The sequence below is a fragment of the Ahaetulla prasina genome, chromosome 1 (genome assembly GCF_028640845.1).
Source record: "Ahaetulla prasina isolate Xishuangbanna chromosome 1, ASM2864084v1, whole genome shotgun sequence".
In the NCBI taxonomy this organism is placed as follows: domain Eukaryota; kingdom Metazoa; phylum Chordata; class Lepidosauria; order Squamata; family Colubridae; genus Ahaetulla; species Ahaetulla prasina.
In genome coordinates, this window is record NC_080539.1 from 255,849,028 (window position 1) to 255,876,540 (window position 27,513).

General features: G+C 40.3%; 2 protein-coding genes across 4 annotated transcripts; one reads left to right on the plus strand and one right to left on the minus strand.

Annotated features, from left to right (window-relative positions):
• Positions 1–748: 748 nt before the first annotated feature.
• LOC131184138 (pre-mRNA-processing factor 19-like) lies at positions 749–13,431 on the minus strand. Its single transcript, XM_058155160.1, is given in 17 exon segments — positions 749–2,938; positions 3,108–3,213; positions 3,995–4,165; positions 5,535–5,620; positions 5,767–5,836; positions 5,968–6,123; positions 6,263–6,372; positions 8,379–8,454; positions 8,907–8,981; positions 9,130–9,171; positions 9,386–9,448; positions 9,533–9,606; positions 9,699–9,767; positions 9,770–9,836; positions 10,150–10,226; positions 10,889–11,038; positions 13,191–13,431. Coding segments are annotated over 17 exon segments (1,509 nt in total). The 5' UTR covers positions 13,210–13,431; the 3' UTR covers positions 749–2,840.
• Positions 13,432–14,450: 1,019 nt separating this feature from the next.
• On the plus strand, positions 14,451–24,373 carry TMEM109 (transmembrane protein 109). Of its 3 annotated transcripts, none has more exons than XM_058155177.1 (4): positions 14,451–14,595; positions 16,028–16,275; positions 18,650–18,752; positions 23,010–24,373. In XM_058155177.1, the coding sequence occupies exons 2-4, from the start codon at positions 16,060–16,062 to the stop codon at positions 23,390–23,392; spliced, it is 702 nt and encodes a 233-aa protein (XP_058011160.1). In that variant the 5' UTR covers positions 14,451–14,595; positions 16,028–16,059; the 3' UTR covers positions 23,393–24,373. The 3 variants fall into 3 exon arrangements, with proteins under 3 accessions (XP_058011160.1, XP_058011169.1, XP_058011156.1); XM_058155186.1 differs by lacking the exon at positions 14,451–14,595 and adding an exon at positions 14,607–14,852; XM_058155173.1 differs by lacking the exon at positions 14,451–14,595 and adding an exon at positions 14,608–14,847.
• Positions 24,374–27,513: the final 3,140 nt, after the last annotated feature.

Genomic DNA, 27,513 nt, shown 5'->3' on the forward strand with positions numbered 1-27,513 from the left:
TGTTTCCTTGCATGAAAAAGTTATACATTCCTACAACTTTCAAATTGTAATATAAACTATTTTCCAAATGTCAAAGTCCAAACTGGACTTTGGAGGGTGCTGTATTCTCATCAACTGCCTCTGTTGTATTCTGTTCTGAATCTTTCAAAAATTGTGATAAGGCAAGGATTAACAGCACAATTAAGGCTATCTACTTTATAATGCAGTTACTGCTGCTTCTTTTGAGCTGGATTTATTTATTTATTTTGTCAAACATAACAATATATGTAAGTATAAGCATGAAATAACCACACAAAATGAATACAACCAATTGTGGACAGGACAGGAACGGTAGGCATTCTGGTGCTCTTATTTTGGATTACCGAAACATATCTCTGAACACAGAAGCTACCATACACTTCCATGAAATTGAACTTTTAGCTTTTGCAAAAGTGTACAAAGTGATAACTGGGCCGCTGCCACATGGACGAGGGAAAACCACTCCATTTTGTTGCCTTAATGCAGTTTGCACAGGCAGCAAAATGAAGATGTTTGTCCCTGGACTTTGTGGCATCATGTTTGCCACTTTGGTGCACCCGAGGTTTGCAGGCATAGTGAAAATGACATTGCTTCTGTCCCTGCAGTCGGTCATCAGGGTGAATGACCCCCAGGGCATTGCAGCAATCATAACTTTGAAATGGGTTTATAAGTAGCTTGGTGCTGGTGGTCTGTTGTAACTTTGAACAGCCATTAAGTGACCAGTCATATATAAAGGAAAACCATAATTTATTTTATTTATTTATTCATATTTTTATACCGCCCTTCTCCGAAGACTCAGGGTGGTGTACAGCCAATAAAACAACAGAAATCCTAAACAAATTAAAATACTATAACAAGTTTAAAAATCTGATTCAACCGCTGTATACTTAAAATATTAGCTAAAATTTTTCAGAAGCTAAAAAACTATTAAAAATCCGCTAAAACCCCCCATATTAAAATCAATCAGGCCAGCCCCGCTTGGTGAAAAAAGAAAGTCTTGAGCTCGCGTTTAAAGATCCGGAGATCAGGGAGGAGACGGAGTCCCACCGGCAGCTCATTCCATAGAGCCGGGGCTCCCACAGAGAACGCTCTTCCCCTGGGGGCCGCCAACCAACATTGGCTAGCCGACGGCACCTTAAGAAGGCCCTCCCTGTGAGCGCGCACTGGACGTACCGGACAATGGGAGGTAACTGGCGGCAGCAGGCGGTCCCGTAAATATCCTGGTCCAATGCCATGGAGCGCTTTAAAGGTGATAACCAACACCTTGAAACGCACCCAGAAGACCACCGGCAACCAGTGCAGCCTGCGCAGGAGGTGTTACATGGGAGCTACGAGGGGCTCCCTCAATCCCCCGCGCGGCCGCACTCTGCACCAGTTTAGGCAAAGATTTAATATTGCAATCCTTCATTTCCTTACTTGGAAGACAATCCCACAAAATTTGAAAGGGGAGATAAAGTGAAATTTGAAAGGGGAGATAAAGTGAAAATAGGACTGTGCCCTCTGATACTGTTACACTGAGATATGCTTAACCTCTTCTGTTTACTTGCACCAGGAATATAAGAGGCAACCTTACTATCAACTTGTGAGAGCTGTGAAAACATTTTGTCTTCCAGTTCAGAACTGAAAATATGATACAGGTAAAACTGAAACTCTTGCAGCTCCATGTTTTCAATGAAGAAGTTGTAAAAAAAATTCTATCTAGCTTTTCTGACTAAATATAATGACAAATTTACAGACAAATATGGCTATCTCTGATATTGATATCTAAAATGTACTACATGTTTTAATGTCTCATGACAGTTCCTGTATGCAATTTCTCAGAAAAATTCTGAAGGTATGTTTTTCTTGAAGTGCTGGAGCTGTAGTAATGTAATACACTTCCCAGGATTAATTTAACCAGTTTGCTGAATTATTTCCATCTTCTGGCCTAACACAATGATCCATAAACAGAGGATGGATTCACCTCAGATGTTAGATTAAAACATGGTTAACTACTTTATGGCCTTCGTTTTATACCAATATAACCAAGTGATGCTTAAAACAATGTTTATATGGAATAAAACGTACACATTTATATATTTATGAAAGAAATGAAAGGAAATTAAAATGAAAATATTTGGAAATGAGACCCAGAAAAAAAGGCTGATCAAAACCACAGATATCTAGACACAGAAAGGGGCCTTTATCAGGTCCTGACCCACATAGCATACTACTGTCTATTCTAATAAAACAAGGACCAGATTTCATATCTCAAAGAAGTATGCATGCTCCCTATTTAAGGTTGTATTTCAAAAATTCCATTTTAATGAATATTCTGCCTTCAGAATGTGCCTATAAATTGAATACTATCTTTAAGGAACTCATCATCAAAATTGCTGAACTGTGATATCTTCTGATGCATAAACATTCGTAAGAGATATAGCCAACTTGTGTGTTGGCAAAATGTAGTTCAAAATTCAAATGTTTGAAATGTGAGATACCACCCAAAAGGACATTATTATAGTTCAAGTTTTCTTTAATGAAACTAGAGAGCACCATACAAAAATTTGCACATCTCCCCCTCCCTTCCTTTCATCCTCACCTCTGCCACTATTCCTACTAGAGAGTGAACAGTGGATGGGTTTTGACTATGTATTCTTACAGTTACAGATCCATATGAAAAAAAACAAATATATTTAAAACTGAAGGCAATTTTCCATGCTACAGAAAACTGACAGTTAATGTACACGATGTTCCGTCAGTCCAACACCCCATGTTTACCCCATAGTTTTTCATTACAGCAAAGAACAGGATCCAGCGGCTTTGGATCCTAGAAACAGAAGTTACAAGCTGTAGAATTTCAGGCTTCTGTCCATGCCTGTGGAAGCGAGAAACTTAGCATGGTGCCCAAAGGCTACACCTGTAGTCAGCCCACTGTGCTCTGTAGAAAAAAGGAAGGACAGTCAGACAAAATATTTTCACTCTATGATTATCACTTCAGAGAAACAGAAGGCAGCAGAAACAGCCAAAATACTGATGCTAGCCATCAATACTAAAGACAGTGTTGTACAGTGCCTCTGGAGAATGATACAGAGGCAACAATCATATACCTGTGAAATGAAGAACTTCTGTCCATTGCTTACAGATGAATACTTGGACATCAGTACCACCCAGGGCCAGATAGGTACCACTCTGATCAAAGATGAGAGACTTCACCTAAAGAGGAAAGGCACAGAAAATAGGTTTCTAGAAGCAAAGCATGATATGTTCATATGCTCTAGGACAGAGCCCCCTGACCTATGAGGTGTGGCCCACTACTGAGCGGTGGCCCAATTGCCACCAGGTTGCATTAGCATTGCTGCGATTGTTCATGCAATCCCCTCATGCAAACCGTGTTACAGGTGATTGTGGCCCCACTCGCACGAGCGTTGCTGCGAATGTCACAGGCATTCCTATGCACACCTGCGCCTGTCCCTCTCATAAAATCATCTCCCCTCCCCGTGCCACCAACCTGGAAAGGTTGGGGAACTCTGCTCTAGGACATCTCTGAGACCATCTACTTTGATTAAATCTACCCATCCAATACAAACAAGAGAACATGCCATAAATCCCCACTTTAAGGGAAAAGGGATCCCTGAAATAACCGTCTCTGCTATGAATCCTACATACTGAACCAGTTTGCCTTCCCAATGTCAGGGATGATGCCTTCCCTATCAATGTTCATCAATGGAATGTTATTCTATGTCATGACTGAACCTAGCCAGTGATTATTTGGGAACTACTGACTATTCGTTACCGTTTGGACGGTTTTTGTATTGTGCTATAATGTAAGCCACCTGTAGCGGGAGGGTGCACACATTTCAAAAGAAACCAAGCTCTTGTATAGCACAGAGACAATAGGTTTTGTCCCATTCCAAGGAAGAGATTTCAGTGGCTATATTAAAACAAAGAGGAATAAAAAATACAGAACTGACAAAGAAAATGCAACTAGGCAAACCTCAAAGTTATTATCCAGCTGCAGCGTCTTGAAATTCTTCAGTTTGCGGAGATCCCAGAGTTTGACTGAGGAGTCATCAGCAGCAGTGGCCAAGTAGTAGCCATTCTCGGAGAAGGCAATGCTAGTAATGGGACCAGAGTGTCCAGGGAAGTTTGCAACGTTAGTCCGTTCCTGAGGAAGGCAAGTAATTAGTGGATATTAAGAGTGATGTTGTATTCTCCAAAGAAATGCAACTCATGTCTCTTCTCTGCCTTCACATGAACAGAGATGTGAGCATTCATTCTCCGTTCCATAATATTCCTGTATGTTTGGAGCTCAACGTAACAATCACAGCAATACCTAGGAAAGATACCGTATTTTTCGAAATATAAGACACACCTTTTTCCCCCTAAAAGAGGGTGAAAATTTGGGTGTGTCTTATACACCGAATGTAGCCCCGCCCAGCCTCTGAAACGGAGGTTTCAGAAGCTAAAAATAACCCCTTAAAGGGAGGCTTTGAGACTGAAAAAAAAAGGAAGGCACAGAGCTCACAACCAAACCTGTTGCTAAAGTTCACCTCTGAGAACAGCTGATTGGGGGTTTTCCTGGAGGCCATCCACCCGCCAATCAGCCTTTTTCTTATTTTCCTCCCGAAAAACTAAGGTGCATCTTATAGTCTGAAAAATATGATATTTCAGATAGACCAGATTTTAAGAGATTAAAAAACTGTTTGAAAGAGAATGAAATAAGATAGTACATCACCAAAGTCTTTTACACACTTAGGTGATACAACAGTGATAATTAAAAAACCTCTTATGCTACCTCTGAAAGAAAACATTTTCTCAAGACACTTTACATAACCATTTAGACACCTTAAATCTTTGTATTGAAAACAGCAATAAAAATATAAACATAATTGTTTCAACTATATTTTGATTCAAAAGAATGGCGGTTATAACTCATGAAGAGAGGATTTATTTCAAATTATCCCCATCTTTGAATTGATCTCTTCCAGGGAAGAGACATATTAGATATTGCCCTCATTCTTGTCCTGCAACAAGGAAGAAGCCAAGGAGAGTTCCATGTTTTTATAATTTCACCATCAAATCTTTCTAAATAACAGTACATAACAGGACCATACCTAGTAATTCACAAAAGCAATAAGCAGCAATCTAAATAGTCAATAGTGATATTTAAGTTGATATTTCAATTTATTAAGATTAATTATGGGTGTTCCAAACAGTATGCATCGCAAGGCTTTAAAACATTAAGTACCCTTGAGATAAAATATAATGCTGAACTTAAAGCAGCAGATAATCCTATGAATTTAAAACAGCAGGTAAACAACAAATAAAAGTATGACCGATATATTTACTAGACTTCTGGAATATTCTAAATCTCCAAGCTCTAGTTAATAGCATTAGAGCATTTCTTATTCAAAGTTCTAAAAGGATATTTAGAACATGGTCAGTGTCAGCAAATCCGTAATAATCAAGGTCACAAAGTAAGTTTCCCACATTCTTGCATTATATTATTTGGCATAATGCAAGCCAATTCTTACCTTTAAGTCCCAGATTTTAATCTGGGAGTCCATTGTTCCTGTCCCAAAAATAAGTCCATCAGGATGGAACTGAGCACAGGTGAGCGCTGCAGGAAAGAATATTGGATCACCGCATAAGTGAGGGAGCTCCAACCAGCTTCTTCCCTCCCACGTGTCCAACACATTGAGACCACACTCATTCAAGTATGTCTCACAGAATACTCAAGTTAGATTCTAAATGCAAAATCTATACCGCAGCCAGAAGTTTCGTCTGTGACCTTGGTGAGAACACGGCCAGTCTGGATGTCGGAGAAAGCCCAATACTATAAAAAGCAAAGATTGAGGTGGTACATAAGCCGTTGGTGCCAGAAGATCGTGACTTTCTTTACTGATATGTTGAATTCTTATTTTACTTTTAAATCTAAGCTAAAAGATACTCTGGATTCACTCTTACCTGGTCATCAGAAGAGCTCAGAAGATAATCGCCAGTTGCATGAAGACTCAGCCCTGTGACAGCACTTTCATGGGCTCGTACAACCTGCACACAGGAAGCGCCAGAGACTGACCAAATCCGGATAGCAGCATCTGGAGATGCTGAGAACACCAGTTCCTGGAGGGCAAAGAAAAGTCCATCTCCTTAAATACCAATTCTGTAAGACTACATATAAACCTGATTCCTTCAATAAATGAGAAAACCTTGTAAGAGATTCTCTCATAGAAAAAGACTGCAGAAAATCCAGAACTCTTACCTGAGATGGATGGAACACTACGCTGGTGACCTTCTTTGTGTGACCTTTCAGGGTGGCCAGGATCTGTTCTGAGCTCTTGTCAAAGACAACAACATTTTTATCAGCTCCACCTGCAAACAAGATAAAACCCAGAAACCAGAGCAGCTCAGCAATAGAATCTATTAACAGAAAGCATTCTTCAGTGGTTGACTTAAAATACATATTAGTGGCGTAATATTGCAGTAATATTACTACTGCAGCTTCATGGAAACAGACTTCAGCAACATGAAAATGAAGTGCAAACTATGATCCTTTCAAATATAAACATGGAGCAAAAACTCCCGAGGACATGGACAGGTTGCTGGGTAGGCTGAACGCCACCACATGTTTACTGGATCCGTGCCCCTCCTGGTTAGTACTGGCTACTCAGGAGGTGACACGAGGCTGGCTCCAGGGGATTACAAATGCTTCTTTGCGGGAGGGGGTCTTTCCCGCGGCCTTGAAAGAGGCGGTGGTGAGACCCCTCCTCAAGAAGCCTTCCCTGGACCCAGCTGTTTTAGGGAACTACCGGCCAGTCTCCAATCTTCGCTTCACGGCGAAGGTTGTAGAGAGTGTGGTGGCATGTCAGCTACCCCAGTACCTGGATGAAGCTGTCTATCTAGACCCGTTCCAGTCCGCCCGCCCGGATACAGTACGGAGACAGCTTTGGTCGCACTGGTGGATGATCTCTGGAGGGCCAGGGATAGGGGTTACTCCTCTGCCCTGGTCCTATTAGACCTCTCAGCGGCTTTTGATACCATCGACCATGGTATCCTGCTGCGCCGGTTGGAGGGGTTGGGAGTGGGAGGCACCGTTTATCGGTGGTTCTCCTCCTACCTTTCTGATCGGACGCAGACGGTGTTGACAGGGGGCAGAGATCGACTCCAAGGTGCCTCATGTGTGGGGTGCCGCAGGGGTCGATTCTCTCACCCCTCCTGTTCAACATCTATATGAAGCCGCTGGGTGAGATCATCAGTGGCTTTGGGGTGAGATACCAACTGTACGCTGATGATACCCAGCTGTACTTTTCCACCCCGGGCCACCCCAATGAAGCTGTCGAAGTGCTGTCCCGGTGTCTGGAAGCCGTACGGGTCTGGATGGGGAGGAACAGGCTCAAACTTAATCCCTCCAAGACGGAGTGGCTGTGGATGCCGGCACCCCGGTACAGTCAGCTGCAGCCGCGGCTGACTGTTGGGGGTGAATCATTGGCCCCAGTGGAAAGGGTGCGCAACTTGGGCGTCCTCCTGGATGGACGGTTGTCTTTCGAAGATCATTTGACGACCGTCGCCAGGAGGGCTTTTTACCAGGTTCGCCTGGTCCGCCAGTTGCGTCCCTTCCTGGACCGGGATGCCTTATGCACAGTCACTCATGCTCTCGTTACCTCTCGCCTGGACTACTGCAATGCTCTCTACATGGGGCTCCCCTTGAAGAGCACCCGGAGACTTCAGCTAGTTCAGAACGCAGCTGCGCGGGTTATTGAGGGAGCGGCTCGGAGCTCCCACATAACACCTATCCTGCGCAGACTGCACTGGCTACCTGTTGTTTTCCGGGTGCGCTTCAAGGTATTGGTTACCACCTTTAAAGCGCTCCATGGCTTAGGACCGGGCTATCTACGGGACCGTCTACTGCCGGCTTCTATCTCCCATCGTCCAGTACGTTCCCACAGAGAGGGACTCCTCAGGGTGCCGTCAGCCAAACAGTGTCGACTGGCGGCCCCCAGGGGGAGGGCCTTCACTGTGGGGGCTCCGACCCTGTGGAACGAACTTCCCCTCGGACTTCGACAATTACCTGACCTTAGGACCTTTCGCCGCGAACTTAAAACTTATTTATTTCGTATGGCTGGACTAGCCTGATTTTTATTTTTATTGGATGGGTTTTTAAAATTTTGTGATTTTATGGGGGAGTATGTTTTTTAACATTTTGGGCATTTAAATTAGTTTTTTAAGGGATGTTTTTAATTATTGTGTGTATTTATATTTTATCTGCCTGTTCACCGCCCTGAGTCCTTCGGGAGAAGGGCGGTATACAAATTAAAATATTATTATTATTATTATTATAGCGTTCTGGGGAACTAAAGGACGCAGAAGTCTTAACATACCTGTGAGGATCTTGTTGGTGTCAGAAGGACACAGGTCAAGAGCAAGTATGCCAGGGATACTGGCACTGTGCAATCCCTGTTTAAAAACACAAAAAGTATGGCAATTAGCATTCCAAATCTTCTCATTTTATTCACTGCCCAGCGAGCAATGTAAGAGGAGGAGGAGTTGTTTTTTTTTTTTACAAAAGGAGGGTATATCCTCCTTTTGTGTGTGAGGTGTGTTGATGTGTGTACATAGTCCATATTTTGTTTGCTGTTGGATGTTTGATAGTAAAGACCAAAATGTATGGCTACATTGAAGATGCAGGGGAAGCATGTGCATACCAGAAATTCCTTTTTTTTGAAAGGCCCAAGAGTATATAATCTCTCAGACATTCCAGAGTACAGAAAATCTAAAATACAGAGAATTATCATTAATTTAAGTGTCCTCCCATCAGGCAGCAATCAGGAAATTCACTAGCATTGTTAAAGAAATTTAGGAATTTTCTGGATTCTTAGGATAACCTTCTCAATCAATCGTATATTTACCACATGTGAAGCCACCTGCCGGTATCTATTAAGTTCTTCCGGTTTCACCAGTTCCTCTGGCACAGTCTTCCCTCTCTGCAAAAAGAAGAAAACAAAATTCATCCACCAAGAAACAAACTATCTAGGACAGGACATTGGATCTCTCGGTTCTTCTGCTGAGAGCTGTGCACATCCCAGAATCACCTCAGATTCCCAGCCCAGTTTAGTAAAAAGGGGCACTTGCCTTTTTGCGCTCTGTGGTCAGCACTGTGGCTTTGTCTTGAAGCTGCAAGACAGAAAAACAGAAACATTAGAAAAACTATGCTGTGATAGTGCCCGAAATTAGATGTTTTGCAAAGTTGCATACTCAAAAGTGGTTCAAAGCACATGTTTTTGTGCATTCCTACTACAGAAATGTCACAATGATTTATATATTTAACAGCTCAGGCCAATGTATTATAACTGTTTATCTGTAGTTCTGAACGTAAAACATTTCTTACTTTCTGGATAATTTCTGGTGTCATTCCTGCCAACTCTCCTAGATCCATTGGTTCACCAGCACCCTGGAAAAAAGTGCAAATACAGCATTTTAGTACAGAGAAAGAAGACAGAGCATGAAGGGAATTACAAAAGTATGTGGAACATACCATAGGATTTGGTTGTGAAGAGGGCATAGCTTGGGGAACAATGAGGCCAGCCTGGGGTTTCAGAGTTGCCAAAGCTGTGAAGAAAGAGATGATTTGGCAGGTTTAACCCAGTTAAACTCTTCTTGCATCCCATAAAAAAAATAAAAATAAAAATTCTGTGCTATACCTTCTCTTGCAGCAGTCACCTCTTTGGTGAGACGAGCAATGACACGGCAGGCAGCATCGTGTTGGTAGAGTGAGAAAGTTCCTGGCGTGTAGTCTGAAGCTGCTGGCGCAAAGTGAAGCTGTGTAGCATGACAGCATCCTGAAGGAAGTAATTCAGTACATTAATATTGTATGTGATGATATCGGGACATGCTGGCTTAGTGACAGCATGACAGCATATGCAGTCCATTAATTTCTGCCTTGGTCTTCCCACTCTTGTGAACAGGAAAAATAAAGTGAAAATGGATCGTTTTCATGACATTTGAAACCAGCCTATTGATTTTTACAACTCTTTTTTCTACGAGCACAAAATCTGATTGTTGATGTTACATGAGTGGTAGAACTTACTTGCTCACGATAAAATAAAAATTCTGGATTATTGTATTAAGATATATATATATATATATATATACCCATTCATCTTGTAGTGCCTTCAGGATAGCTGGAATACTGGTAGCAGAAGGAGGCTTAGGCCGAATTGGATGAGCAACTGTGAATGAAATATATACAAGCATTAATTCTAGAGAACCCCAATATTTACCCTCACAAGCCTTTAAACTGTGGCTATGACAGTTTTGACAGCTTTAATTTTAGTGAATTGTTTAATTTTGCCTATTTTTGTGGGGGGGTTTGTAGTGTGTTCCAGGTGCGGGTAGAATTGAAGACTATGGATGGCACTGGAAAAGCAAAGAGGCTGTATTCATGCATTGCTATTTTAAAACCCAAGGAGCTGAAAAAAGCTGCAGAAGGGACACGTTTTATAAAAATGTGACCAGACATTCATGTAATTATAGTCAGAGACAGATGTTCTGGCAAATCGGATTGAAAGAGCAACATGGAAACAATGGACAAAGTACAAGATGCAAAAGTGCAAACATAAACATTAGGTGGAATTTCTGATTAGGGAGAAGTGCCAGATATACATTTTAGTCAAGCATTGTTTTGGTTAGGGAGATGGGCAGCATATAATTTAATAAAGATTTATAAATGTAGCACTTTTCTGAAATATTGTTCTAAACGGATCTGTTTAACAATCCTCTCTATAAACCTGGAATCACTTTAGTTTATACCTTTTACTATAAACTAACAAATATTTTCAAGACTTCCAGACAAAGTTGTAAGAGAGAAACTAATTATCCTGATCTTCCTTACCTTTGATATCTAGCAGCTGTTCCTCAGACAGTGGCTGGTTGTTCACTGGATCAGTCCCATTCTCTGCAATATACTTTTCAATCAGTCTTCGCTCATAAACATGGTTTGAGACTGGAGACAGACAGGGATGCTCTGGTACCTCATTAGAAACTGCAAGAAAAAAGGCGGGGATAGGAAAAGAATCACTAAAATAAACATCTTCTGTAAATCAAGTTAAACTGTCTTTGGGTTTAAAGATATATAGTAATAACAGCAGGACTTCCCACAATCTGGACCTTCACAACATGGTTATATCAAGTCCCAAAAGAAGATAACCAAAATGATTATTTAATAATATCTAAAAAAACCTACTGTTGGATATGTTATTTATGCAGATCAGACTCACAGGCAATTCTCAAGACCTTAAGGTGTAAATACCATGTATTCCCACATCACAATCTGTATTTTATACAATTATAAATGTAATCCAACAAACTGAGAAGGTAATTGGAAGGAAAATTTAGAAATGTTCTATTTAACAAGATAGAGAAAAAAATTAAGAAGAAAATAAGAGATGAAATGTGATAGTGACAAATGCAAATGTCTTCATTGGAAAAAAAGTTATAGAATGTGGGATATCTAGTTGATAGCAGTATTCTTGAAAAAGACCTGTTAATCGTAAGCTAAATATGACCAAGGAAAAATCATATAGTTGCCAAAAACTAAATGCAAGTCTGTTTTGATGGTAGTTTCAAATTAGGTCATTACATTCTGATTCAGGTAGCTCTAAAATATTGTCTGTTTGTAGACCCCAAAAACAAAAGATTCAAAGTAAATTACATGGGTATGGAGAAGGTCAAAAAGGAAATCAGAGGACCATAAATGCTTATGAGAAACTGAAGGAACTGGATGTGTTTAGCTTTTGGGGGCGGGGGAGAATAAATGAATGGAATAAGATAGCATTTTTCAAGTATCTGAAATAGTTTTAATACAAGTCAAGAACTGATGCCAATCATTCCAAAATGCAGGACAAAGAATAATGGTCTTCATTGCAGAAAGGCAGATTCTAGCAGAGCAGATGAACACTTGAACTAATTATCTAGCGAGGTACTGGCTCCTCTTCACTGGATCTATATTAGAGCAAGGCTGGATTGTAATTTGTAATTGATGACTAATTTGCATTCTCTGTGAGGGAGATGAGTGGTTCAAAAAATGTGATGAATATAAAATTCCTGTACTAAGCAGATGCTTGGCCTTGTCTCACACCTCTAAACGGATTAGGCAATTGCATGGTTCATTATAACCAAACTGTTTCTGTTTCTAACAAACTCCACTATTTATGAAAAAATGTGATCAATTTTTTTAAAAAAACGCTCCCTAAGATGTACAATTGAGAAGTGTAAACTTTACCTTCATCTATTTTATATTATTATATTTATATATATATATATATTTTATATATATTTATATATATATATATTATAAAATATATATTATATTATAAATATATATTATAAAATATATATATATAATATATATATATATAATATATATATTATATTATAAAATATATATATATATATATTTTATATATATTTATATATATTATCTTCATATATTCATTCAATCTTGATTGCAGAAAATATGACTTCTGTAACAGAGTTGTTAATACTTGGAACACACTACCTGACTCTGTGGTCTCTTCTCAAAATCCCCAAAGCTTTAACCAAAAACTGTCTACTATTGACCTCACCCCATTCCTAAGAGGTCTGTAAGGGGCGTGCATAAGAGCACAAACTTGCCTACTGTTCCTGTCCTATTGTTTCCTTTCATTATATCCAATTAATATAGTTATTGCATACTTATGCTTATATATATGCTTATATATTATATAGTTACTTTCACGCTTATGCTTATATACACTGTTGTGACAAAATAAATAAATAAATAAATAAAAATAAAATGAAATAAACTGTTCAGAGACCAGGTACCAAATTGTGAAGAACGATTTTCCCTAACATTTAAATGGACTATTGAAGCCATTGTTTGGGGTCCTGCCTTCTGGAGAAAGGGAGAGAAAAGGGCTTTCCTTCTCCTGTGACAACCTCTCAGCTTGTCTCCTACCTCTCTGCCTGCAGTCTACAACAGTGACCATAATCCTCTCTCACCGACTGTAAACGTTACAACCCCTCAGACATCTCAATATTGGGAACTGTCAGTTAACCGCCAAACGGTTGCGGCCCCTCTCTCGAGCCTCCTCCCTCCGTGCGAGGCCGCAGCTGTGCGGGAAGAACGAGAGCCGAGGAGAAAACGGGTCACTCACTGGAGCATATGAGGGACATGGCGCGCAGGATAATCCCCCTATGACTACTGTAATGGTATAATAATCCCTCCGGGTTTAACCCTGGTGGCGGCTTCGGGGCCACGAAGGCCGAGGAGGAGGAGGAGGAGGAAGATTCGGCTTTCGGTAGTTCGGTTCAGCTTTTTAAACGCCACCACGCCACAGGCCACGAATCGCGCGCGAACCTCCAGCAAGAGGCCGGAAGCGGAATCTCTCCACTCGCTCACGCCCCGTTAGAAGCACAACCCCCGCCACGTGACCTAACCGCCCGGCGAACACGATCTATTTCCGGATCCGGAGGACCCTAGGGGAGGGGGAAAAACTACCATTCCCGTCATGCACTTGCTGGGCATAACGTGGGTCTCGAAATGTGGTTGAAAAGTAGATTTATACTTGCCATGCTCAGGGAACAGGAAATAATGGAGAATACAAAAAACAAACCGTACCTATGTAATGTATCTAATCAGCCTTGGAAAACAGCAAAAGTAACCAAATTACTTCTCATATGAACTTTAGTTGATTTCGAAAGACTGGAATCATAGCCCTTCGTTGTGTTGGAAAAGGATTGCTGATGATAGACCAACAAAACTTATAGAATCATCTATTGCAATGTCCTTCCTGTTGAAGACTACTTCAGCTTCAATCACAACAATACAAGAGCAAACAATAGATTTAAACTTAATGTTAACCGCTTCAATCTTGATTGCAGAAAATATGACTTTTGTAACAGTTGTTAATGCTTGGAATACACTACCTAACTCTGTGGTCTCTTCTCAGAATCCCCAAAGCTTTAACAAAAAAATGTCTACTATTGACCTCACCCCTTTCCTAAGAGGTCTGTAAGGGGCGTGCATAAGAGCACAAACTTGCCTACCATTCCTGTCCTACTATTGCTTCATGCTTATGCTTATGTATGGTGTTATGACAAATAAATAAATAATTTCCATTGTATGCCCAATATCGGAGACAGAAATTTCCATATATAGTTGAATAGTTAGGTGACAACATTTCAGAGGCTGACCATGTTCACCTTTCATCGCTGCCTTAGAAACATTTGGAAACATTTGCATGTTGTGAGCGCCCAGTGTGCAGAGATATTTTATTTTTCTGTTGCTGTTTTTCATTTACTACAGTGCCTCATGCCACTTCAATCATTCCGATATCATGCAGTATGCAGTACGCATATTATAATAATCGCAAGCAAATACAAATAATAATAAAAAGAACCATCAAGTACCAGATACAATAATCAAAACCTATGGAGCTCCGGTCACTTTCCCGCTATCCGCCCTTCGGGCAAGTTTTCACAAGTTTTCCATAACGAGAGGGAAGGCGCAGATCTTAATTTCTGAAGAGAAGGCATTCCGTGGGAGGAGCGTTTCCGCAGGTAAGCTTAAAAAAGATTGCGTGTATTATATACATTCCAAAATAAATAACTTCTGGAGTACAATTCTGAGCATGCTCCGGAGTAGGATTTAAAGCGCCTTCCGACGCTGCTTGGACTGCATTTCCCAGAAAGTAGCTGGACTTGGAGGCTATTTTTGAATTTCCCCCGAGGAAGAGAGAGAGAGAGAGAGAAATTAATTGTCCATACAGCTGGAGCTGCCATTCCACTTCTTTTCTTCGAGCTCGGGACAAGGTTAAGTATGCACCCAGCTTTTCTCGGCGGCTGCGTCCGATTCCCGAAGTTGCGGGTCGCCTCGCCCTTCCCTCCCGCACGGGATCTTCCTTTAAGGCGGCTCACCTAAAGTTTTCGGAGGGCGAAAGTAGCTTCTCACTTTCAGACAATGAGATGGGGAGGGATCACTTCCTACAGTTCACGAAGGCTCTTGCAGAAAATTTTCGGGCTTTCCCGTAGGTTGTTGGTTGAGCCGAGATATGAATTTAGAAAAAGAGAATCGGGTCTTCTTCAACTTGCTGGAAAAATTGTGGCGGTGGAAACGGCGTGGATTATACACATCCTGAGATTGGTTATATTTGTTTTAACGTTTCTGGAAACAGGATATATGAGACAGAGACACCAAGAGTGTAGAAGATGAATTTGGCTTGTACCCGCCTCTTTATTTGGAGCAGAGGTTTTTTAAATAAATCTATATTCGGTAGTTTGCCTAGAGTAGGTAAATTCTATTTGTAGAGTTGTAGGCTTTTCCAAAGCAGACTTCAGACTTATGAGATCTGGTTTGTTTTCTGGATGAATCTGGAAATTCTGGCTACTGAGGCTTTAAAGCAAAGCAGCAGTTAATGTAAGGGAACATAGGTTGCAGTGTGGAGTGCTTCTGAGTACAGGCTGAACTTGATTGTGAATGCCAACAGTTTCACATCCTTTGAATCCTCATTTTTTCTAATAAGAATCTGTGTGGGAGTTTTGCTGGGGAGATGCCATACTTGTGGAGCAGTAGAAAATGATAATACAATCAGCATTTGAATTTATCACTGGTTATGTAATTTCATCTTCTCTAAGCAATAAGTAGGAACCTACATTGTCCATGCCTTAGTAACAGCATACTGACTGTAAAGCACTCTGTGGAACTAATGTTTAAAATTGTTTGGAATTTCCAATGAGTGTAAATAGTTGCAGCTTGGTTGCTAACTAGTGTTATGACAGTGAAGCGGAATGATTACAGCTAGCGGCCAATTGTTTATTAGGTGCAGTTGAAGGTGTCAGTATTAACTTTGAACTCCCAAGCAGTGTAGGACCTCATAGTCCAAAGCATCTCCTGTTACAAGCCTGTCCATGTGTGGAGACCTGAATGTTTCCATGGAGAAAAATATACTTTTATCTTAATGAATCTGCTCATTTTTTTTTATCATACTTGCAGAAAGATTGGGTGTGAAGACAAACACTGGAAGGATGGTCGGAGGGAAACTTAACTTATATGCCTCATCTTTGGGCATCATTGTATTGCTCTCTCTCGTGAACACCTGTTTTGCCAATGCCCAGCACCACCAAAGTTCGTCTTGGGAAAAGAAGCGTGTGGAACCTGACTTTTTATCTGAAGTGACTCGTACTGTAAGGAAGACACTGGAGAATTTGGTTGGTAAAGAGAACTTTCTGGTGCTGAATGAGGTATGACAACAGTGCTATCCTTGGAAAATAAGTCACATACTTATGAATTGAGTGACACAATTTGGGAAAATATATAATTATATAGTTTGCCAGGAAATTATCCAGAGATAGAACACTCAGTCATGCTGTTTAAACAAGAACTTTGTCTACCAATAGCTAGTATGTAAGACCTCCATAACCTTCAAGCTGATTTTCTAGTCTTTTCAGTTTTTCACAGGAAGAAGTATTCCAATACATTATCTCCTGAGCACTATTCAGGATTGATTTACATCCCTTGTATTTTTTTAAATAGGATTTTTGGCTCAAAACAGCCCACCTTTTCTTTACACAAACACACAAAAGGACCTAGGAAATGTCTTGTATTGCAGTTTTGGTTAGCTGATTGCAGTCTATGAAAATTCTTGATGTCTTCCCTCCTCCATGTCCCCCCCCCCAAGTATTAGCTTGCAAATAATATTCAACTCAATATTATATTTGCAAAGAGTTAATATAACCATCATCAATTTTAATATAAGTTGCAGTATATAAATTAAAAATCTTATTTGTGCAATCAGATTCTTCTTCTCCTGCAATTCTTTTCTCTTTCCGTCCCACCATCAAATCTTTTCCTTGAGTCTCTTCTCTCATAATTCCTCCACAAGTGTCCATCAATTCCATCAAGGACACATTTTGTGAATGCAGGATACCCTAGATGTAGAAGAAAAATTACTCTCCATCTCCTAGAGATGGAGAATAGCTAGACTCTCCTAGAAATCTTTTGTGTATGTGTGCGCGCATGCGCTTTTGTGTCAGTCTTGACCTCTGGAGACTGCCTGGAGAAGTCCCTGCAATTTGCTTGGAAAGATTTCAGAAGTGGTTTCTTCTCTATTCAAAGGGATTCTAAACAGCTTATTCAGTGTAATATATTATAAATGAGAAACTAACGTATGGAAAGAAAATATAAATTGATTTGTTTCCTCACATGAATGACAATTACAAATTCCTACAAGTTTCAGATATAAACCATTTTCTGAATGTCAAGTCCAAATCTGATTTTTTAAAGAAGAGATTCGTAGCTAAGTTTTCAAACATCAGACTCCTGATTATGCCAATGTATGTTCCCAATTCAATGTAAGCTATTCCAAAGTTCAGAAATAGTGCCATAGCTGGTGTCCTTATTTTGTTTAAATTACATGAAAAGATTTTCATTTATTTCATTTCATTTCATTTATTTGATTTTTATACCGCCCTTCTCCCGAAGGACTCAGGGCGGTGTACAGGCAAGTAAAAACAGACAAGACACTATTATATAAAATGTAAAATTAAAAAACTTATTATAATTTGCCTAAAGATTTAAAATGTATAGAAACTAAAACCCCGTTTAAAATTAATAATAAAAACTATAAAATCCATAAAATTTAAGCCAGCCCCGCGCGAATAAAAAGATGTGTCTTCAGTTCGCGGCGAAAGGTCCGAAGGTCAGGTATTTGGCGTAAACCCGGGGGAAGTTCGTTCCAGAGTGTGGGAGCCCCCACAGAGAAGGACCTTCCCCTGGGGGCCGCCAGCCGACATTGCTTGGCGGACGGCACCCTGAGAAGTCCCTCTCTGTGAGAGCGTACGGGTCGGTGGGAGGCATATGGTAACAGCAGGCGGTCCCGTAAGTACCCAGGCCCTAAGCCATGGAGCGCTTTTTTCTCATAACCTTAGAATAATATCACAAAAACCTCCTGGCTTCTTTGACCCTCCTTTGTTTGAGAATGACGTGGAGTTTACAGGGGAGAAACGAATGCAGATGGAGTTCTGTGGGAATAAGGCCTCGGTTCTGCAGAATCTTTTAAGTGTAAAAGTTTGTACTGATGATCATTCGTCTTTCACAGACACTTTCAATGCATGGATGGTGGGAGGATGAGACTGTGGGTGAAAGCATTGCCATGCCCATAACTTTGTAAAAGCAGTCTATACTTTTTAAAAGTATGCTGGCCAGGATGGAAGTCTCATCCTGGAAAGGTTTCCATTGGAATTCAGCCTACTTCTATTTCATTCTCCAGTGGCTCTGATATTTTTAGTCACAGGTATCTTCAAATCTGCTACTATATCAGCCAAGCAGTCTCTTAGTTTTACGTATGATTCCTAACACTTTTTGCCGTTCAGAGTGCATGTGCTTTTATGCTTTCCATTTGGTTTACAGTTTTAGTCAGCGGTTAAATCTGCACCTTATTATCACTGCTCGATTTAATCCCAACTCATTTCAGCACTGGAGGGAGCTGCAGCCCTACCATTTGCTATGTGGCTCAGGTGAAAGACCATCCCCTTTATGGTAAATTGACATATATTTTTAGAATGTTTGATAATAAGTCCTGTAGAAGAATTCTGTGTGTATTTGTTTTCCTTGCAGAAAATGTCTGCCATGCTTTGGATAGTTTCCTCTGGAATCTCCTCGGCCTTATCTGTTGTGGCTCGAATTATAGGGCAGTTTCTTATATCCTTTGGATTGGCTGGTAAGTGACCAGGTTATTGACATAGTGAGGAAAAAAAGATGGAAGTTAGCAGAAGAGGCTAAGCACGCTGCGGTCTTAACAGGATATGCAACATAGTCCTATTCTTACTTTAGTTCCCCTTTCAAATGTTGTGGGATTGTCTTCCAAGTAAGCAAAGGAAGGATTGAGATATTAAATGTTTGCTTAAACTGGATCACTACTGAGTAGAAATCAGTGTGGAGGAACAATCTGCTTTTTTGCAGCAAAGGCCAATCTGGTTTCATCCCTACTTTTTTTTTTAACCTTAGACTAGCAATACAGCATAAATATTGTTCATATTCATTCAGGAGGCTATCTCACTAGTTTCTTCAAAGAAGTAAAATGGAACTCCTAGCGATCAGAAGATGCTCATGTGGTTTTCATAATGACAAGGTGAAAGCTTTTCTTCATGAGCTTCTTTTGAGATACTATTCATCTTCCTGACTGCCCTTTCTTCAACAGTTCAATCCTGGGTCCTTTTTTTGAGAGAAACCCAAGTCAAGCAATTTAAGTTTGCTGCTAAGTATTCCCAAATCGCCTTTTGGGAGCTTTTGGGGTGGCCTCGCATACCATTGATAAATCCATGGCCCTCTCTGGCTGTCAATTTTTTATAACTTTATGCTAAACTGGGAGAAGAAAAAGCCTTTTTTCCTCCTCCCTACAAGCTTCCTTACTGACATCATGAATGCTTTTCTTTTGAAAGATATATTGCTGACCAATTATATCAGGGGTCTCCAACCTTGGCAACTTTAAGACTTGTGAACTTCAACTCCCAGAGTTCCTCAGCCAGCTTTGCCAAGGTTGGAGACCTGGCTGAGGAACTCTGGAAGTTGAAGTCCACAAGTCTTAAAGTTGCCAAGTTGGAGACCTCTGAATTATATGGTTGAGAATGCTACATTGGTGTCTGTTTGCCCTCATCATAAATGCACTTTGGGGGGGGATGGGGGGAGGCTTTTTCCAATATGAAAGGTCCATTGGGTTCAGCAGAGTCAGTTTCCAAATACAGGGTGCTCAGGATCAGTCTTATGTCTTTCCTGAACTGATATGTAATGTATGTAAGAATACATTTAAATATGAACATGTCTATTACATAAACAATTGTCCTGTCCAGAGCGATGAAATTAATGCTGACATTTGTATATCTCAAAAAAGCCGGAGGTTTGGATTATTATAAATGAGCACGATTGCTAATAATCTGATGCATCTTGGCTTGTTCCCACCTCAGGAATAACAAAGTGTACCCAGGAATCTTCACTCCTAATTTATTTTAGCATTACATCATAGTTAAGGTTTGTGATTAGTTGCCCCATAACAAGGCAGAGTCTGAAGATAAGAACAAACATTCTGTTTCGTCCTGTTCTCATGTAATAGACCTTAGCATTTTTATAGTTAGCTGTAATTGTCATAGCAAGTCTTGTTATATAGCCCCTTTATGGCAGGATGTTTCTGGGAGGGATGACTAAAAAATACTGGAATGTACCAGGGATATTTTCTTCCAGGAGGATCACCCAAGACATAGTGGTCATGCCCATTACCCAAGAGATAATATCAAAATCCTGACTGAGTGTCTGAAGGCTGGAACTGAATGGGGAGGAACAGACTTACTGTCAATCCTGACACAGATCAATTAGCCTTGGTCTTAGATGAGGTTGTACTTTCACAAGACTGTTGTGCTATGTAGGGGTTGCCCTGAACTTACAGCTGGGAATTGGGCACAAATAAATAAATAAATAGACACCTATATTGGAGTGTTGATGAAGACAGATGGAAACTTTAGGACAACAACAAAGGCATCATTTCATATTACAGTATGCAGGAGAAAGTAATAATAAATCACTCCTGTATTTTTTAACAAGAAAACCACATGGCTAGACAAGTGATAGATAATATAGCCCTGGAAGATGGGCTCCTCAGGCCAAATGCCATTCAACATGCTACACAGCAGAAATAATTAAATTGATTATATTTTTGAGACAAAAAGGTGAAAGAGGTCAGTTATAGCAGCAAAGACATGGCCAGAGGCTGACTGAAACAGATTGTGAACTGCTCATGTTTAAAATTCAAGTAAGCTTAAATGGAAGAACAAAGCCAACTGGTTTCTATGATATGTTCTTGAACATAAGCTCATCATTTTCAAGAATCTCAGGAATCTCTTTGATGTACTGGACCTTCACTGATAGGGAACTAGGGAAGCTGTGGAATGAAATCAAGTAAGTTACTGGGATAAATGTGAAAAGAAGCTGCCAAAGACCAAAAACAGAAGAAACCAGTTCTAAAACAGTAAAACTCACAAGAAGTCAAAGCCAATAAATACATTACTGTATTTCAGAACAAACTTAACAGCTGGTAGAAGATGCAAAAAATAATCTTACAACAACATATGTGAAGAGATTAAAGATTGAAATAGATAGGCAAAACCAAGGAAAGTCTTGATCTCTAAAAGCAGGAGATTCCAACCATGAATTGGTATGGTGTAGTACTTAACTGCCATTAATGTTTAACTATAGTCCTTGATGATTGGAACTCAAATTTTAACACTAGCTTAATCTTATCTCCCATGCAAATTTGTGCTGTAGATCCTAGAACAATACTGCTACTGTAGGCTTAATCTCAACCCTGACAAGACTGAGTTACTGTGGCCTTTTGGAAACCCTCCACCCCCTACCCCCAGGGCAGGGGATGGTTTGTTTTTAATCTAAATGGGGTTTTCTTTTGGGACTGGTATGCAAGTTGGGGGTCTTGTGGGCCTCCTGCTCAACATTGTGTGTGTTGAGCAAGTAGAAACCATGGCTAAGAAGCAGGGGTAAAATGTAGAATTTGTTACTAGCGGTTTTGTGGGTGTGGCTTGATGGGAGGGTAATGTGACTGGGTGGGCATGGCCAATTTTTTTTTTTTTTTTACTTTTAAAAGCATTTTTGTTACAAGCTCTTTGGCCGAAGAGGTTCTTAAAAAATGCTTTTAAAAGCCTGTGATGATCAAGCAACTCAGCTGGGATCGCTGAGGAAAAAAAAAACTTTTAAAGGGTTCTGACGATCCCGGCTGAGTTGCCTGATCACCAGAACCTTTTAAAAGCATTTTTTTACAACCTCCTCCGCCAAAGAGCTTGTAGAAAACATGCCTTTAAAGGGTTCTGACGATCCCAGCTGAGCCGCACGATCATCAGAGTTTTTTTTACTTTTAAAAGCATTTTTTCGGCCAAAGAAAAAATGCTATTAAAAGTAAAAAAAAAAACCTCTGATGATCGCACGGCTCAGCTGGGGTGGGGGTGGGCAGGGATTTTTGCTACCAGTTCTCCAAACCACCCGCCGCCATCGCTACCGGATCAGGTGATCCGGTCCAAACTGGGAGCATTTCACCCGTGCTATAAACCCTCCATGGCATAGAGACTTGTTATCTAAAGACCATCTGCCTTGGTGACCTCTGCCCAGCCTGTATGATTGGACACATTTGCCATGCTGAAGATCCCATCCACAAAACAGATAAACTAGGTCTGATAAGACCTAGGAAGTATATGCTGCCTGTTCCTGAGCTGTTCCCACCCACCCACCCAAGAGTTATCTGGCTCCCACCATTCCCATGTTCCAAAGAGTTCTGAAAACATGACTCTTTTTCCAGGCTTTTGGTTCGAATAAGAGGTTGGTCTTGGTATGTTTGATTGCCTTTCATTGGTTGTCTATCGGTGTTTAAAAATATATTGTATGATTATTTTTAATGTATGCCACCCAGATATGTGGTAGTTCACTAATCCTTTCAAAAATGAACTCATATAAATCTTAAAAGACTTGTTCAAACATGAGGTTAATCATTCCATTGATTGAAACTTCCTTGATTGTTTGTGTCAATGCTGAGAGGGGAGAAAACAGGTGCCCCACCCTCCTTGTTCACAATGAGCCAGAGCAGCAGCCCAAAGCTTACTAGGCAAACGATTTACGGCCATAAAATATGCCAAAGTGCCCACCTGCTGCTCTGTTCATACTGGAATGAATGAGTTACACCAGGAAGTAAAAAAGGAGGAGTTTGCTTGAGCTGTAATACTTAACACTTGAGGGCAGTTGTTCTTTCTAAGTAGCTAGTAAGCGTGTTTCTTTCCCGCATGCGGTAACGCTTCCTCCTAAACTACTGTAGATGTACCTACCTAGTTGAAAAGTTGACTAGATTCACCTGGAGTACCATGTGGGGAAGGCTGGTGTAATGCTACATTGGACTGACTGTATTGCTTTTTTCCCTTTTGTGTTTCAGGAGATGGATTAACACAATTTCTGAAGCTGAGCCCTGGGCAGGTTCAGGCGCTGCTGCTCTGGAGCCTGGCTGCCCTGATTAGCTATTGGGTGCTCTGGTTGCTGTTCAGCCTGTTGTTCATTATCTTGAGCCGCATCATGTGGGGCCTCAAGCTGGTTCTCTTTGGAGGCTGCTTTGCATTTATTGTGTTTACTGTGCCTGACCATTCGGTACAGGTTTTACTTCTATTGGCCCTGCTAACTCTCTATGTTTTGCTGGGTTGGTTGAGTGGATCCTATCGCTCTGATGCACGGCTACAAGCTAAAGTGCACTACTTGGAGCGCCAAGTGGAGGAACTGCAACGCCGGCAGAAGCGGTCTCCCAGATACCTGGACGAAGAATAAGTTTCAGGCAGGGGGCTTACCAAGGTCACCCATCTTCTCCAAGAAGCAACTACATTTCACTCTATCTTTATCCCTTACGTTACTTCTTTTTCAGTCTGTACATGTTCCTGGATGGTATCTTTTTGCCCACTTCTATTTAGGATGGAAATCCTCCCTAAGAAAATGATTGCACCTGACATACTATCGCTTCTCAGTTGGTAGTAATATTTAGAAACGCTCTTTCTTTACTTTTGTCTCATTATTTTCATTCACCTTTTTAGGCCCCGTTTTTTCCACTCTGTTTTTGACTCATGGCAGCTGTTGGCTTCTTTAAAGACAACGGGCCTGATAATGAAAAATGCTTATTTCTTAAAAGAAAAAAAAAACCAGAATTTCATGACTGGGGATAAGAGAATGGGTCCTTGGATATGATTATTCTACACTATCATGCTCATATTTATAAAACTCAGTGCCTCTGTGAAAGTTAAGGATGACTACTGTGTTTGTGGTGCTCCTCGCAGCAATCAGAACATTGTGTGTGTTGAAGTTGTTTTAATGCGAGCCAAAGATGCCTTTTAAAAGCAAGTGTACATCATTTTCTTACGCATGTCAGTGCTGTGTGTCAGGTAATTTAAGATGGTTCTGACAAATGATGTTCACCTGCTGATCCAGAAGAGAGATAAGCCATAAACAAACAAACAAACAAGGGAATATACACAGGCCTTCCCTCCAGACTGAATTTATACTGCAAGTAAGCAAAACCATAAATTCAGACTTAAGACTTCTTTGCCTATTGGAGAATGGAGGCCTGTTGTTTACACTACATATAAGAAATTGTACTGTTAGCAACATATTGTTTGTTTGTATGTATGTATGTATATACATACATACATACATACATATATATATGAATACACACAGACATATTTTTAAAGCTCCAATTTTATATAAATTGAATAGTTTGTTACTGTTTTCCAAATAAAGGCTATCTATCTAATCACATCCCATTGTCCTTGGCTGCTTTTTCAGCTTACACAGGTATGTAAGCTGGATGCAAAAAGGTTGTGGATATATTGTATACAAGCCATGTTGGTGTCTTTTTCCCCAGTGCAGAATCTTGTGAACTGATGGTGGGGGAAGACAGTGGGTTCTGTTTGACTTGAAAAAGCAACATTTTTTTCACAAATTAATACTGAGCATACCTGCACACGCAGGCTGGTGGTTTTTGCAGGTTCATTATATGAAATATTCAAGGAAGCTTATTTTTAAGAAGCTCTCCAAAGATTTTCTATACTAGTGTGTAACTTTTCATTAAGCCTGCACCATTATGTAATGCAGACTAAATGTTTATGGGTTTTCTGTACAGGTAGTCCTCAACTTACAACCACAATTGAGCCCAAAATTTCTGTTGTTTAGTGAGACATTTGTTAAGTGAGTTTTGCCTCATTTTATGACCTTTCTTGCCACAATTGTTAAGTGAATCACTGCAGTTGGTAAATTATTACCCGGTTATTAAGTGAATCTGACTTCCCCATTGACTTCGCTTGTCAGAACGTCGCAAAAGAGGATCACATGACCTTGGGACACAGCAACTATCATAAATATGAACCAGTTGCCAAGCATCTGAATTTTGATCACATGATCATGGGGATGCTGCAAAGGTCATAACTGTGAAAAACGGTCGTAAGTCATATTTTTCAGTGCCATTGTAACTTGGAATAGTCACTAAACAAACTTGTAAATCGAGGACTACCTGTAATAAAGAAATCTTATCTCTTCAACATATCCCCAAACATATTTACCGTCATTTTCACTGCATGGGAAAAAATGCATTTTCTTTGGAAAGGTTTTAGACAAGAAGATATGGAAGTGATAAAACATTCTACCATCTTTTGATTTTACAATGCAATATGATGTAACCCAGGTAAATGAACAAATCTCAGTAACCTATTTATCCTTCGCATCTTTGACTTCTATTTTTGCTTATGGATCATTGAAGTGTGCAGTTGGATCTTCTGCCTGACCCATTTATTTATTTATTTGGCCCTCCAAATGTGTTGTATTGAGATTCTCACAATCTCCAGCCAACACTGCTGATGACAACTGATATACAGGCCAACTGGAAGTTCCCAGCTTAGGAAAGGCATATATCAAGTTTTCCAAATGTATTGATAAAGTCATGTCACCACTTATACTGAACCATAGCATAAATATGCCTTGGCAATACTGCTTTTTTCCTGGGTAAAGAGCTATAGTGGCATAGTGTTTAGAATGCAGTACTGCAGGCTTACTCTGCCCACAGTCTGGAGTTCGAACCTAATGGGGTTCAAGCCTTCCATCTTTACAAGGTTGGTAAAATGACAACCCAGATTGTTGGGGCAATATTCAGATTCGGTAAACCACTTAGGGCTATAAAGCACTATGAAGTGGTATATAAGTCTACGTGCTATTGCTACTACTGAATAGTATTGTATTGTGATAGCATGCTTATATCCCTACTCATATGTGAGACATACCCTGTATGTGAAACACTGAATTTACACTGAAAGGTGATGCCCATCCCATCCCATTCCAATTTCATCTAATCTCAAGGTGTGCAAAATGCATGTATAGCTGTATCATCCATTACCTGGAATGGAAGGACCCAAATGATAGTAAACAGACTCAGCAGAGACAGGATAAAGAGAAAGAATCGGTACAGCAAATTCCAAGCGGGTATCATTTTCTACCAGCTCAAGGCTAGATGGAAAACCCTTCTACCCAGCAGTGGGGAAGAGTCTTTGAGTGTCTTTATTCTTTGGCTGGCTGAAAGAAAATGTGTGTTTTGTGGCAAAAAATGTAACTACCCTGTTTTCCTCAAAATAAGACATCCCTTGATAATAAGCCCAAAAGAGCTTTTGAGCGCATGGCAATAAGGCCAAGCGCTTATTTCAGGATTCAAAAAAATATAAGACAGGGTCTTATTTTCGGGAAAACACAGTAGTCGCTCTGCCATTCTTTGATGAGCAGAAGGAGACAATCTCTAGTGTGAACTGATTCCACATCTAGAAATGGAGTAGTTTGCATGATAAAAATTTCAAATGATTAAAAACTGCCGGCCCATAAACAGCTCATTTATCTTGATGGTACTTTATTTCAAGAAGCTAATGTACGATTCATTCTAGCCATTCATAATTTTGCCTTGGCAAGCCAAAGACGTTAATTGTTCTATTGTGTTTTCTCAAGCCAGCCTTGTTCATTGTTAAATAACAGCTTCTTTGTCATGGTTGTTATTTTATTAATATAAATTTTATTTATAGGCTCCTTTAAAAAAGTCTGTTGCTAGTCACGCCAATGCAAATAGGTCATAGTGGTGGTCAAGCCACATTCTTAAGCTTGTTACAATAAAGCAATATTTTTTTCTGCAATTCATATTAGAAAATGTACTGTAACCTGCTTATATAGCTGCACCAGCTAATACCTCTGAGCCTTGAAAGCCTAATTTGTCATACAAGCTCCCACAGAAATGATGTCAAGGCGCATAGGCTGCTTCTCCCTGCCTGTATCAGAGCTGGTAGCCCCAGGCCAGGCGGCTCAGGTTTTGCTGTTGAGGAGCAGAGATCTCTTTTTAGCAAGAAATTGTTTATTCCCTCATCCAAATTCAATCTCTGCTTCTCATTATTCTCCTGACTCTAATGGGACCAGATCTAACTCCAACGGTAGTCAAGTAATCACCAACTGCTGAAGGAAAAATTTCAGAATTAATTAACTAGAGGTCAGAGAAAAATTCCAGAAGGTCTTCTTCAAACTTTGCACCAACAAACAAAATAGCAATGCTTTTTTAAAATGCCATCTAGCACTGTTGTAGCCCTTCCAAATACAAAACCCTGTAAATGAAATAAATCCAGAAATTTCCTATATTTCAGGGGAAGATAGGTTGAAAATGAAAATGAGACACTGGATGCCATTTAGTGAGATCACAGCAGATATGAATTATTAACTGGGGACTTCCAGATTTCTACCTCAGCCTCTAGACTGCTAGAGCTTCATTTTTGCTGGCAGAGGCACCATGGACCAGTCTTTTGCTGTTTTCAGGGCAGCCCTGCAGGCCAGACCTAAGCATCCCTCGGGCTGGATCCAGCCGGCAGGCCTTGAGTTTGTCA

Bases quoted from the DNA above. Each gene is read 5' to 3' on its own strand.
- TMEM109 (XM_058155177.1), top strand. From the start codon at position 16,060: ATGGTCGGAGGGAAACTTAACTTATATGCCTCATCTTTGGGCATCATT. The intron at 16,276-18,649 runs GTATGACAACAG...TTTTCCTTGCAG, and splicing joins ACTTTCTGGTGCTGAATGAG to AAAATGTCTGCCATGCTTTG. The intron at 18,753-23,009 runs GTAAGTGACCAG...TTTGTGTTTCAG, and splicing joins TATATCCTTTGGATTGGCTG to GAGATGGATTAACACAATTT.